Source organism: Danaus plexippus, chromosome Z (genome assembly GCF_018135715.1).
Source record: "Danaus plexippus chromosome Z, MEX_DaPlex, whole genome shotgun sequence".
Taxonomy (NCBI): domain Eukaryota; kingdom Metazoa; phylum Arthropoda; class Insecta; order Lepidoptera; family Nymphalidae; genus Danaus; species Danaus plexippus.
Window position 1 is genome coordinate 9,355,079 of NC_083559.1, and position 14,686 is coordinate 9,369,764.

The window sequence follows — 14,686 nt, forward strand, 5'->3', positions numbered from 1 at the left end:
ACGTTTTTGTTTGTTTAAGTTCTAATAAAAACATTCGATTTAATACTAAGGAATAACATTATTGTATTATTATGAATAAAAAATGTTACTTTAAACTTTAGATAATTATTAGTCTTGTTATATAAAATTAATATATTCAGTTATCCCAACAAATAAAATTTCAAATCTGATAACCAAATAGGTCGTAAAATACTTCCACGTAGACGAGATTACAAAGCAATCTTCGCGAACTTAATCGCATCCCAGCTTCGGTGAAAGTATTCGGGGCTTCTATATTCGATTCCGTCGGAAATATTAATGAGGCAAATCTTAAATTTTAGACGAAATCTTGGAATGATCGACGTGGCTTGATTTAATATGGACGTGGTCACTCCACTGTTTACCAACTTCGAATTTGTGCGTGTTTCTATGAATATTTTATATTAATTTTGGTCAGTTGTTTCCAGATAAAGCTAGGGATTTATTCATTATTTACTAGAAACATTCTTGACACGCTATGAGAATGACTTATGCATTTCGGGGGACGTTATTTTATATTTAATAAGTAGCTGAGCGTAGACGAATTGCTGTAAATAAATGATAAACGTCATGTTTTCAGTTATCTCGAGTGTATAGAGGCTGGAATGTGGAGATCTCATCTCGGTGATCGGTGTTTCGATAGGATGGTATGGTCAGGCAATAAAATATTTCACGCCTTAGGTATCTTCAATACAAATTATGTATTCGTATGCTTGGTATATAAAGTGTATTATATGTGTGCGTTTGCGTGTAACCTTTAACAAAAAGTTAAACAGTTTTCTGGTTTTTATATCTTTGTGTTTATGTCTTCGCTCCCGCTAGTATTTATGTTCTATGTCGTCAAAGCTTCAATTATCTTTGTTTTATTTATTAATAAAAAAAACATTTTAGCGTTTTGCCTAGAAAAACAAATTCAATAAAAGCTTATATTTTTATATTTTATATGCAGTAGACGATTTAGACTCTTAATCCTATTTCCATATCAATGCAAGATGCAATGCAAAGACGTAACAAAATTTTTTCATAATTTAATATATTTTAAATGATATATCTAAATATTTTAATGTATATACAATTATAAATATACATATGTATATTACGATTTACGATTTTGTAAAACTGTTTTCATTAATAGCCGGGATTTAATATTTATAGTGGCAGTTGGGTCATAAATGTAAAAAAAATCTGCTATAAATAGAGGTCATGCATACATTCGTGCGTTAGATTTATTCGCAAAGGTGCCGGGCGGACCCTCGGGCGAAGAATTTAGCATCCGCAATTTCGGGCCCCAAACATGTAAGACTATTTTGGAAAATGTTTGTGTGTTGAAACTATTTTTGTATACATACAGAATATATATTTTTTAAATCTGTGTATTCGTCTGTAAGTGATTGTTTTTTTTTTTGTTAATAAAAATATAATTTATTTATAGCCATCTTGAAGTCATAGTATAAATATTAATATTAAATTATCTAAAATAGCAATTACATATTATTACTTGTGTAACATACTCATTATAAATATTTGCAATAAAACTAACAGCCATAGCCTGGTGATTTCATTTGTTCAGAAAAACTGAGGAGCGATGATAAATGGTAGGAATGAATATATCTTTCGATTAGAGAGAGGCAGGTGGATATCTTGATAAATTGTGTTTGACGTGTATTAGAATAATTGATGTTAAACATACTTATCGATCGAGATACCTTCCTAATTTTGTCGGGTTTTAAGATTGTTCTGATTACATTTAAAAGAAAATAAATTATAATTAAATGTATTTACCGAATTACATGTTTTGCGCCATGGAATTAATATTAATAGATTTGGCGATGCGGTCTTATGGACACGTTTCGCAAGGGACGGCCATTAAACGTTATAATATAGTTATTTATTACTCGGAATTACTCGGAATAAGCGGTTAACGAAAACCGCCGTGAAGTTTCAACCGCGGACCGCAACTGGACGCGTTTCTCGGAGGTTAACCGGCGACGTCCCTTTAATATTTTAATGGTTTTCTAGCGTTATCGCGTTTCGATAATTCTATACGAATAGGTGTGAGTTGTACAATGTACTTTTTGTAATGAGTTAATTTATAATATTTATAACTGGTAACATAGAAAAAAAAAATTGTGTTTGTTTATTAAACTAATATCATTGTGTTGTGATAGATAGTTTGTAGATCCATGAAGTACCCAAAAACATAATTTGCGCTCTTGAAACTTGCTACCAGTTACGCCACCTGGCGACTACCAACTAAAACTTTTGACACTATAAACTTCATTGCAACTTATACTCGCACTAAATTAGATGGAGCGCATCGAATACTGTAATAAACGGTAAGTTATCTCACAATTTAAAACAATGAAATATTTAAACCTTAAAATAATTTCACAGGTAATACAAATAAAATTTAAAAATCTTAAACGGTGTGAATGTTAGGTATCTGCATTTTTAGTTTGTATTGTTTAAATACGTTTAGTGTATAATGTCTTCACGCTGCGATAATTTTTCTGTCACTTAATATATTTTCCTATTAATTAACATTGAGTCCAGCAAACAATTTTATTGCACCAATCATTCAGTTCATAAAGGTGAACTATAAAATAAGAACCGTCGATACGTTTGATTGGTTCCGTATATTATAAGCCTTTATTTGTGTTGTCAGTGTTTATGACTGTTTTATGACTGTAACATTATTTATTTGATTAACATTTACTGATTTCATTAAGTAAATCAATAGTTTTTTTTTTCTTATATATTCAATATCTATTCATGTACGCATCTATGGTTAAATGACTATCTATATAATTTCTTTAGGGGTATAATATATACATATATAACGTAAAATAAATTTCACAGCGGTTTGGCTTCAAAACGACTTTAAGAGGAAGGGAACGTGTAATTACTTAGGTAAACATAATAAAAGTAAGGAATAAACGAGATCAAAGCAATAAACTGAACCGAGATCGAATATCTGAAATATTAAACTATAAATCAAGGGACATATAGTCTGTCAGTTGTTATGGTAAATGGTTATAAATAACATAGTTTTTATTTAAGCCGAACTAGATTACAACTAGTATTTGGCTAGACAGCGGTAACTTCGATCCTGGAAGTATAAGTCCCATTCTCTAAAATTTGTTCTCAACAGACGTTTCTGTTTTTCGTTTTAATTATAATGATTTATTATTTTTATTGTAACTAATTTTAAACGAATCTATACAAACAAATTATAGACCATTTATACAAAGTGCTAAATCGAGTGACGAACAAACTATGAAGTCCTAATAAGATAAGCCGCGGAACCCCAGATCCAACCCGTAAAGTTTACGAAACCATTACTATTCCTTTATCCTTAAAACGGTCTTTAATCTCCGATATTCCATTAATTGAACTTCCTTTTAATTAATCTAAATTACTATACCTCCAGGGTTATTCGAGGCACTCTTTAAAAAGTGGTTCTTTTATTAACTCCTAAGTATTGTTTTGAGGGGAGAGACCCTCTTTCGAGTTTACTGACTCATTATCGACTTTTTTCTCATTTCGTTTCAACATTACTCAACATTGGATCTCTTGAAATGTTTGAGTTATCTCGCTTTTTAATCTTTATAGGTAATAAACGCGAGAATAGCAGTTGTCGAATTTGCTTTTTTAAGATCTTATAACGGACCTTGCGACTGACGCATCAGGCACTTTATTTCATAGCTCAGACGCTGTTAATTATATAACGCGTTAACAGCACACCTTTTTAAATACAAGTCTAGAGGGATGTTAGAAGTGATCTCATGAACGTTGCAACTAAAATAAAAAGAACTCATTGAAATAATGGTTTAATTACAATCGTTACATAATTTTAATTATATTAATTAATAGGTACATATTCTATAAATATCTATATAGAACATTTAATAATAAGCGAATGTATTCGATTTTGGTCACATTTTAAAAAATCTCGTCTCAAAAAGCCTCGGCTACCGACAGAATTTATGACAGTTTTTCTTTGTATATTAATGAATTCGTATGTATCGTCGTTGTTATATATATAATAATAAACAAACACGAGATGACTTAATATATTGAAAAAAGACACTTTCTGGTCAGGAACAAAATATTTTACATGGATTAATAACTATTTTACTTATCTAATATGAATTTACAAAAGGGTTGAAAAATAGTGTAAATATTCAAGATAACAAATACAGAAAGTGCTGAAATTTAATAAACTCCTAAAATACCAAAACCGAATAGCGTTGTAATATAAAATTATAGTCGTAAATGAATTTATTTACATGTAATCTAATAATACTTTTAAACAATATTTATATTTTCGATGAACATCGAAGTTGAAATAGTATTATACTTTGTACACAAAATGTGAAACTAAACATAGAAAATCTACAATCACTTATTTACATTGATAAGGACTCTAACTTGGCCGTCATAAATAAGGATGATTCAACAAATGAACGTACCGTGAGCAAGCCGAGCTCGATTTATATATAAAGTTATAACCAATAAAAAAAAACTTATGGACATAATATTTTTATAAACTTTATTTGGAAGAACTGAAAAGAATAATCCTTAAAAGAAATATTCGTTGAAATAAAAATTAATGTTCTATACATTTTGACTATAACCAATTTTTTTATTATTATTATAAATAATTGCGCTTCTTGAATCTATCATAAATAGTATGGAAAATCAGTTTTCGTTATATCCTTATATCTATAAAAATACTGAGCAACGCTTTTCCATATAATGATTTAAGTACTAAGGACAACCGTCCATATCTAAATCACTTGAAACTAAATTCCTTAAGTACAAATTAACAAATTACTTTATACATTACAATAATCTGTGCTTTAAATTTAGGAATTTCTTTAATCTACACGATAACCAAACATTATGAAATTAATTTACATATTCTATATAAGTTATAAACAGCGGCTGCGTCTCGACATGAAGCTGGACGAACCCTGGAAACACTGTGCCACTGTGAACGTCAGAGTCACTAGTAGGGCAGTGCAGCGACCCAGCTTTCACTTGCTTTACCTGCAACAAAACATAAAATCATTTAAAATTTTTCCATACTTATTAACTTTAACACGCTTCTGAATGAAACGAAATTCGAGCAGGAAAGGGTCGCTTAAAAAGAATAGCGGTATTTAAATTACCAAAAAACAAAGTCCATACCGAAAGTTGTTTCGATTCTATCAGAGTGTTGCCAGTCCAAACCCTCCGCCGCGTTCACACATAACGGCCAAAAAAAGAAATAATATAAAACCAATCGAGCTGAGGTGACGAAACGTTCAGCATCATTATCTGAGAATTTATTAACGAATCGCCCGAACCGGAAAACCAAAATGTGAAAGAAATAAAAATTTGACCTCGCCTGTGGTCACCTAAACTTCGTACGCATTCAACGAAAAAAGAAGTCAAACGGGTTGGCCGGAGTCGCGACTGAATGAAACAGAGAAGGACCCGAGGATCAAAAGATAAGAGGGAAGATTAGGGCGTGAAGGTAAAAAAATAAAGCGGCTTTAATGTTGAGGTAGTGTTGTGAATGAAGAGGGCCCATTGAGCTTGCGCCCACGCACGACTGGGACGTTATCTCGCTAAGGAGCGGCGACTGCCGTGCTTCCGCGCCGACAAGACTCCAACAATACTCATTGTACATTCATAAATTAAAGGTGTTTTTTGTCCTTAGAACAATTCCCGTTTGTATTATTCAAATGAGCTGTATAGAATGGAATTAAACCTAGAAGATTACAACTGTTTTTATATAATGACTTTTACTTTTTTATTTGTATATAATATGAACTTTGTAGGTTCGTTATAGACCCGGTAAACCAGTTATGATACACACAGGTCCCAAACTGATTTTTTTTTATTTAATCGATATTAAATTAACATTTTTTACATTTTACAGACTGCCTAATTTGAATATTTTTCTGTTTTTTAATAATGAATTAAATAATTTCAGGTAATTATACTTTTGGTGTATATGTATAAAAGATATGTAGGTGTGTTATTTAAGTCAAAGACAAGAAATGTCGATTTCGGATCATTCTTTTTGGGGTTCCTTTAAAAGAATGCCGCGATAAGGAGTTATTTTCGCGTCAAGGAATTCGTTGCCCAAAAAGGCGTGAAAACGAAAATAATACAAAAGGTTATAGATGTGAATTTGTGAGCGTTCGGTTAAAACAGAATTCCTCGCGAAGCCACCGTGTGCGGCGCAGTCGAATACGCGATTTATTGTAATGAGACTGGATGCGGCTAGTTCTAAGAAATCTTTTGACGACTCTTAGAAAAATGTGAATAGACGATCCAATGGAGCATTTTAGGATTCGCCTTCGCATTGCTTTACACACCGTTTGATTGAGAACAACAAGTTTGAAAAATAGAACAAATCATTCTAATTATTAATTTACAAAACTGAAAATGATTTTATTTATGTTAGATAGTCCAAAACATAGTAGTGACCACACTAGGAAGTGTTTTAAAATTAACATTTATTTTGTTAAATTTTTTACGAACGGGTGATTGATCTACCCACGGAAGGGATCGCGCATGGAAATATCTAATTTAGGCAGGTCAGCGGTGCACGTAGGTGTACGGCGCGTCGTGACACTGACAAATGACACAAGATTGCAATCTCGCCGCCCTCGTCTGCCTTCCGCCTTGACGCGCCTCCATTGTTTTCAATTACCAACTCAAGCCTCTAAACCGAAACCCTGTTTATGGTTCTATCGATATCTTTACTAAGATTATCCTTTGACGCTTTTCCTCATTTGCTTTGACTCATAAGTAGCGAATAAAATTATAGTTCTTCTTAGTTATGCTTTTTGTAGTTATCGAAATTATTGCTAAATATATATATTTTTTAATTTAGGCTACTGACTATGGTGTTTATATAAAATTTTATGTTGTAACTAGTAAAGCAATATCTTTTTTCTATTTATGTATATTCACCTTTTATAGAAAGGTTTGAAGGCGGCCGATCCCTCGTTGTGGTGGTGGTTAGGTTGGTGGTTATTAGAGTGGTGGGGGTTGTGATAAGGGTCGCGCTGTGGTGATTGCTGGTGTCTCGGAAAACAGTAACCGGAGCCGCCGCCACTGCCAAGCGGATTGGCAACACTGGGTACTTTCATGTTAGGCGGTGTCTGAGGCGGTGTATCGGTTTGTACGTCGGGAAACGCAGCAGGATGGACACAAGGATGCTGACCTCCATATTGTGCTCCAGGAAAACCACCTCCGTATCGTCCATATGAGCCTCCAGCTGGGCTTGCTGCCGCAGTGGCTGGAAGGACGAAGCCATTAGAGCTTCCATCAGCTACTGAAGGACGTTCTGGACCTGGTCCATAGCCGTGTTGAGGCCATGGTTGGGCAACTGGAGGTGGAGTCTTACAGGCTGCTGTGTCTGCCAGGGACCAAATTTTCGGTTTTGATGCTGGTATAGGCACTCCACATTCTGATGTGCCACGCTTTGACTCTTCTTTTATTCCGTACCCAAGGAGTTGATTATGCATGCCCTGCAGTAGTTCATCTCCCTTCCGTTCCTCATCTGTAAAGATAATCAATTCAGATATCATAATCTAGGTTCAAACATTGAAAAGATTTTTTTTTTACATACTCGCAGTAGCCCAAGCCGTACTTAGGTACAATAAAATGTCATAATAAAGAGATAAAAATCATATTTGAAAATAAGTATAATGTTCATCGTATCCTACGAGACCGTTACACTAGTGTCCACAGCAGCCATTAAAGAAAGTCGTGTGAAAATACGTTTGGCGTGCAGTGACCCATTCGTTAAGTGGTTATCCGATTAGCGAAGTGAAAATACCATTTTGGGGCGCGACTCCCCTGCCGCGGGCGACGCCCGATCCCTTTCGTATTAAGCCGAGCATTTATTTCGCATCTCTCGGCTCGCCCCGTGGCACCACACTTGTCTCCGCGGAATGTGTGCTTCGACCCACACAATTAATGGTCAACCTCACTTCCCATTTTATTCTATTTTTCCCAGTACACATTACATACATTTCACATTCTGTGTTAAGGGAAAAATAACGAGAATATCCACAAGCCTTGTAACAGTCATGAAATAAAACTGAATTTAGCGAACAATATTCTTGATTTTTAAAAATGGTGTTATTGCACAATTATACAAAAAATGTTTATTCCGTAAAATTTTATAAGACCTTAAGTATTATTATAATACCATTTTCCGTTGTAAAGTGGCTTTTGGGGGTTCGGAGGGTTTGGGGTGCCTTATAAAATTTAGAGTTTCGTTCGCGGGGAGGCGCGACCGCTCGACTTCATTCGCTTTATTCCATTTAATGCTGACTGCTCCTAGCTTTTAAGAGGGGTTATCCGGCTTGCCCTTCACTAGGGATAAATAGGGATGCCACTGATACTCCACGCGAAGATATTTATCCGGCAAATTGTTTTAATTTTCATTGTATTAATCTAATAAAGGCCCACAATGGCGGGAGATAAGCGAGAATTGGATGATTTTCTAATGTATTCGCGCAATACGTTAAATGTGTTCATTTAGATAATTTCTATACAAATTGTTGGGGTAGTTTATTGAATTTTACGTTTCATTAATCAAGTACCCCCTTAAAGGTATTATGGGCTAAAGCTTAATATACTTGGAAGATTTAAAGCACATCAAACAATATTTTAAGAATAACTTTTATGAAAGGCTTATAATAATATTATGTTAATTAAAAATAGATCAATAAATTTAAGTTCCAAAAATTGTGCACGATAAGCCGATTTCGGGATACAGTTATCTCTTACCTAATACTTTATAGTAGGAGCACAAAAGTCCTAACTATATAATTCTTTCAATTATGCAAAATAATAGATTTTACAGCCACGAGCAAACGTGGAAATCATAGCTAGCAACGCTTGATACCAAGTGGTTTTTCCCTTTAGTCACCGAAACTGGGGTGAAGTGAGACATAATAAAAACTCGTTTCAACCACGAGGGACGCCACTGAGCCTTCTCCTCCCAACCCCCTGCACTTCACTGCATTTTAAGCGAACTTACTGCAATTTATTACTCCTCGAGCGACGTCCGCAGAGAAACACACTTGTTTGCACTCCTGTACTCGTTTTCCATTAACGCACTCCGGATTAATATTTTGTTTGCGATGCGTGTGCTTACGACAAAAATTAACATTTATTGGTGGGGTCCGAATGCTATTATTCATGAGTGGCTTAGCTCGGGATAGTTTTGATGTTTGTTTGCCAACGACGTTGTATGGATCGCGTGTGAAAGCTTTATGTTGCCTTTGTTTGTTCTGACTTAAAATGATACATTACATGTCGTGAACATTGACATTTCGGTAAAAGAATTGTTATGCGTGTCGGACGCTGTTATGGTTTGTTTGGTTAGGCGATGGGAAACGCAATAATATTGTAGGATTAAGATTAGCCGGATTATTTCTGTCATGTTTACTTTGGTGTTATTAAAAACATTTCTTGCTTATTTTAATTCGTTCAATATCGTCTATAATAATATTATTTATATTTTCTTGCATTTGTTGAAGATTATTTAAATTTATTAAAAAAAAATTACCCATTCACGTTGTCGGTGGTATCTAAACTGTCAGTAGTATCAACTACATCGTAGATACAAAATGTGTAAAAAGGATTAGCACAAAACCTACCTTGACTGAGTATAGGTACAATCTTTATCAAATTATTGACATCCTTTATTTTTTTTTTCTGAATCATTCTAATTTAAACCCTATTCGTTAATTATTATCACCACATTCCCCTAAAGTGAGTCTGCCAGAGGCCAATTCTGCACTAACAGAAACAAACCTTAATTATGATTCCGACGCGTGTGTTCTGACATCAACCGGTCACGTGGCGGTAATCCATTTGCTTTTGCCATTTTTTTAAAGTGTCAACGCCAATGGCATAATTTATTTTAGATAAGTCTTCTTTATACAGATGAATATAATTTTATTTTTTAAATACTCATATTGAAAAGTGTTTGACTTTTGGATAAGTTTCCAGTAATAGAAAAAATATAAATGAAGTTCTGTAAAGACATACTCAAAGATAAATATAAGACCAAAGTGTACGAAGCGAGAACTCGTTACTTTTTATTATATAGCCAACCTCACCGGTTACATTATGTAACATTAGTAAGCCTTGTTATGAATTTATTTACAGACTAGAAACTCCATACTACTATGGTAAATAGTCACAATATACTATAAGGATTATTAGTATGTTCTATAATTGAATTAATTCAACATAAACCTTGTAGGCGTAATGTTAAAATAAGTAAGTATGATTTTAATGATAAGTTTACATTTACCTGAAATGATATAACCACAATTAAACTTGTAAGTTATTTCTTCTATTACATAAAGAACCATAACGTATGTTTGTCCCAAATACGGTCATGATTATTGACACGGATAAAAAAATAAGGAATTTCAATTTGATCGGTGCTTAAAAGGATAAAAATACGTAATTTTTATTTCATTTACCGCAGAGTAAGTGAAGAACATTTTTTAACAAAACAATCGTTGTCATTGCCTCAAAACATAAGTTAGGGCTTGTTTATAAGTATTAAAGATAACTACGTATGTGTTATTTTTATCCTACAAAATTGGTGGTTCTCAGATACACAATAAACTTATTATGCTATGATTGTTATTTTATGACCCCAAGTGAAAATGTCGCTCATCGAGTGCACTTTTACTCTATTCTATTTGAACAAAAGTGGATTTCATTAGGCGACGTATGGCAAGCGTTAACCGTGACACCCCCGCGATAATTTATCCCCATGAAGATTCAAATAAAAACACTCGTTTCCATCATCTCTGTTACTACAATGCCTACTTATAATTTATGTTGTTGACAAGTGTAACTAAAAACCACTCAGATGCATTAGACTCCCCGCATCTGCATTTTAGTGTCACACATTTAAAATTTCACGCAAATGACAACAGCAAAGCCATAGTCGATGCCAATATCCCCTGAACCTTTACTTACAACGGAGCTCATAAAAGAAACGATCCACGAACTCGACAAATCCTTTGGCAAAAACATGAAATAGGGCAGATCGTCAGACAAGCTAACACGACCTCCGTCGGTCTGTACGTTTCTTACTTTATATGAAATTTGAGCCTTGGCGCCGCCCACTTTACTACAAATAGGAAATCCGGGAGCGAGGAGCGGTTACGCACAGTTACACGCTTGAGACCACCACCGCCCCCACTTCCCCGCTCCTGTCACACGCCCTTCCCCCCTCCGTCCCGCGTCCCCTTTCCTCCCCCCGACTTCCTCCCGGTGGCCCGTACACCCTCCGGCTCTCAACCGGGTTATGCCAATTCACTCGACGATTTATACACCGACAAAATTAAAGCAATTTAAGCGTTCAGCACTGTCTCGATTTGAACACAGAATAACACACACACTTAAATTACGATACACAAGCGTAGACGATTATCATTCGCAGGAACATTGTATTGAAAAGGGATAATATTTAAACATAACAATTCGCATAGCGGCATGGAAAGCTATTGAAATGATGATGATTATAAACTTAATCAACAGTGCAACATCGAGATCAATCCAAATCGGTATCTTTTTTTAATGACAACCGATTTGAAGAAAATACGTTCAGATGTTGCTGTAGTGATTGAGTTCAACGAACCTTTGTTAGCTTTTATTTTATCGTCCTGTTCCCTTTCTTCGTCGGAGAGCATCGTGTCTTCGTCATCATCCGTTTTATTCTTCGGCTCCCAAGTCATCTTGTTTTCTTTCTTCAGGCGCCGTCTTGCGTTCGCGAACCACGTCGAGACCTGTGTCAGCGTCATCTTGGTGATGATCGCCAGCATAATCTTTTCCCCCTTCGTGGGGTAAGGGTTTTTCTTATGCTCGTTAAGCCATGCTTTGAGCGTAGCTGTTGATTCTCTGGTAGCGTTTTTTCGCCTGGCAGCTAAATCGTATCCAGCTCCATATCTGTTAACAAACACAATTTTATCCATATACCTACATACAGACGCCTCTGGCCTTAAAAACATTCGCTACATACAGTAAAATAACTTATAATAACAAGCACAATGCCACCGTTTTCTAAAGGATTTATATATTGCTATTGTTTTTATTGAATATTTAAAAGTAAATAAAAAATAAGTATTGGTTCCTTATAATGTACCTATCTAAAAAGTTCTTTCACTATTATATATTTTTGAAGCAAAGTCGATCAAAAATTGGTATATTACTCCTTTAGGTACTTTAAAAACATTTTACAAAAATATGTGTGAACGTACACAATGTTGAATATTTGCGAACACTTAAATATATTTTCGTTACAGGGAAACGTTTTATTTAAGGCAATAGATAACTTTAAACGCCAGCAAAAATAAAGCCTACGTGGCTTTGAGAGCAGTTTTTAAAGTCCCATTTGCATCCGCATTCTAATCGTAATTGTGGCGAAACGTTCCATTCCCCTAGGCAGAACTCGTACCTGACTTCGATTTTCCCGGCAACATGACAAAGGCGCGGTCTGAAGGGCCCAATAAATAGGTTTCGTGCGTGAAAATAGTTAAAAAATGGTCCCCAGTCGGTCTATACATTCGCAAATTGTTACTCTGTGTAGCGGTTACAGAGTTTACTATCGTGAAACGACTTCAGGCTATCCGAACGTGATGCGAATGAGATTTGTGACTGAGAAACCATTTGTTGGTACGTTGTATTGCATTGATTTAGTGTCACGATCGTAATAAAAATAGATATTATGTCGTATATCTGACAGTAAAGACACTTCTAATACGCCAGATCCTTGCCTTTTTATATATTTATTATTAGGTATTTTATTTTCAATATAATAAATCTTATACGTTGCAACTCAGCCGAGATCTTTGTATATAAAAATAAAAAACAAAGAGAATGTTTAGTTTGCAGGTTGTAAGTCAGTCAGTGAGTCGAGGGCGGGTACCTGAGCTTGCACCTCATTGCAGGGCGTTGCAGCGCAGGCGTGGGTACAACGTGGGCGTAAGTACTCGATCGATCGAGAAGCCATCTTGCGCAACACCGGTTAGAAGGACGACGCGACGCCGATCGAATTTCAAAAAAGTAATTAAAAATGGATACCCGACTGGCCAATCACGGCCACTTAATACCAGATTCAGTTCGTTAAAACAAAGTGATGGTGAACAGAATAAAAGCACCCTGTTAGATCCTTTCATGTATAAAATATTATTTGTAGAGAAAAGCTTTAATTACAAAATTCACTTTAATAAAAGACCATCGAACGCACTAACGGCATATGACTGAAAGCGATGTTCACAAAGTCTCCGAAACCAAACCGCATTAGTTGTACACGAATAAGCTCTTCAGAAATCTACGCGGTGAGCGAAGACAGCGGTTTAAGTGTAAAATGCAGCGCTTAATAGCTAACATTCCATTTTGTGATGTCGCTGAGCAGCGTCTAAGCTGCTTAAAGGATACGGGTAAGCTTTCTAATTAATTTAGGCAGTCAGCCCGGTGGGCCAACTTTTCAGTATGTAGATAGAAATAACATACGTTTTTTAAAATAAGTGCTCTAAATATACCAATTAATTTTACTGTCGTTGTAATAAATTTATACCGTAGCAAATATAAGGCGATTTCCTAAAATTCTAATTGATTTTGATATTTTAAAAATGTTACAAATAAATTTTATATTTTTATAAAATAGCAGTTGGTATGCATTCCAATTAAACATTAATTTATATCAAATCGATTGTACACAGCTTTAGTTTAATCGATATAGAAATTTTCCTAACAGGTGAATTTTTGAGATTAAAAAATAATAGTTTATAAGTAATATATTGTTACAAAACGGATACAGTTTTGTATTCAGTGTATAAATATAGTTTGTCATGAACAATATGAGGCTATGTAATAAACTTTGATCTCAAGTAGTTCTTCCTAGTTTAAACAGTTATTATAAACTCAGATATTATTTTGTGAAAATTTTTAATCTACTGAATATCTGTTAAGTAACGCATTGAAACTTAATGCCAATACGTTTTAATGTATTCATTACGGCTTATTATATTTCACCTTAAATGTCGTCGTGTAAAAAAAAGTTTTAGGAAATTGTGTGAATTTTAGATTTTAATTATTTAATTTCTTAGTAATCTGTTACTTATAATATAGTATTTTATAAGAATGTCTATAATGTTCAAAAAAAAATTTCAATATTTTAATACTGCAATAGTGAACAAATTTTGCAAAAACAATTAAAAATCGACTACAGTTTCTCTAACATTAAAGACAAATGATTCGTATGGTGTACATGCATATGTAGTTATTGTCTTAAGGTTAAATAAAATGTATGATTGAAAATTTTGATATAATAGTCGACTTCTAATAAACGTAATGATCAATGAAGAAATAGGTACTTAGATCATATCAAAATATGTATATATATAATGAAGTAAAATCATTGAGTAGATTAGTAGTATATATCGTTATTGGAAAACCGTTGTGGGCGCTGAGCGCAGTCTCACTATGCTCGAGGTAGGCATTCAATTCGCGGTATCAGAGGTTTACGATCTGCCCGCTTAGGGGAATTGTGGGCTACGTGCTCTCCCTGCCAACTTAACTATGTACATACATAAATAATTCACCCCCTACCCCTACCTGA

The 14,686-nt window shown here is 34.4% G+C and overlaps 1 protein-coding gene across 4 annotated transcripts in view; it reads right to left on the reverse strand.

The window, feature by feature from the left end:
• Positions 1–3,835: 3,835 nt before the first annotated feature.
• The window catches only part of LOC116777815 (homeobox protein caupolican-like), a 65,618-nt gene continuing 54,767 nt past the window's right edge, over positions 3,836–14,686 (reverse strand). For 3 of the 4 annotated variants that reach the window (XM_032671543.2, XM_032671544.2, XM_032671545.2), the window contains exons 4-6: positions 11,705–12,012; positions 6,991–7,582; positions 3,836–5,070 (exon numbers count right to left, since the gene is read on the reverse strand). In XM_032671543.2, coding sequence (XP_032527434.1) covers positions 5,067–5,070; positions 6,991–7,582; positions 11,705–12,012 — 904 coding nt within the window. In that variant the 3' untranslated portion in view covers positions 3,836–5,066. The remainder of the gene's footprint in view (positions 5,071–6,990; positions 7,583–11,704; positions 12,013–14,686) is intronic. The other variant, XM_032671546.2, reaches the window with a different exon arrangement.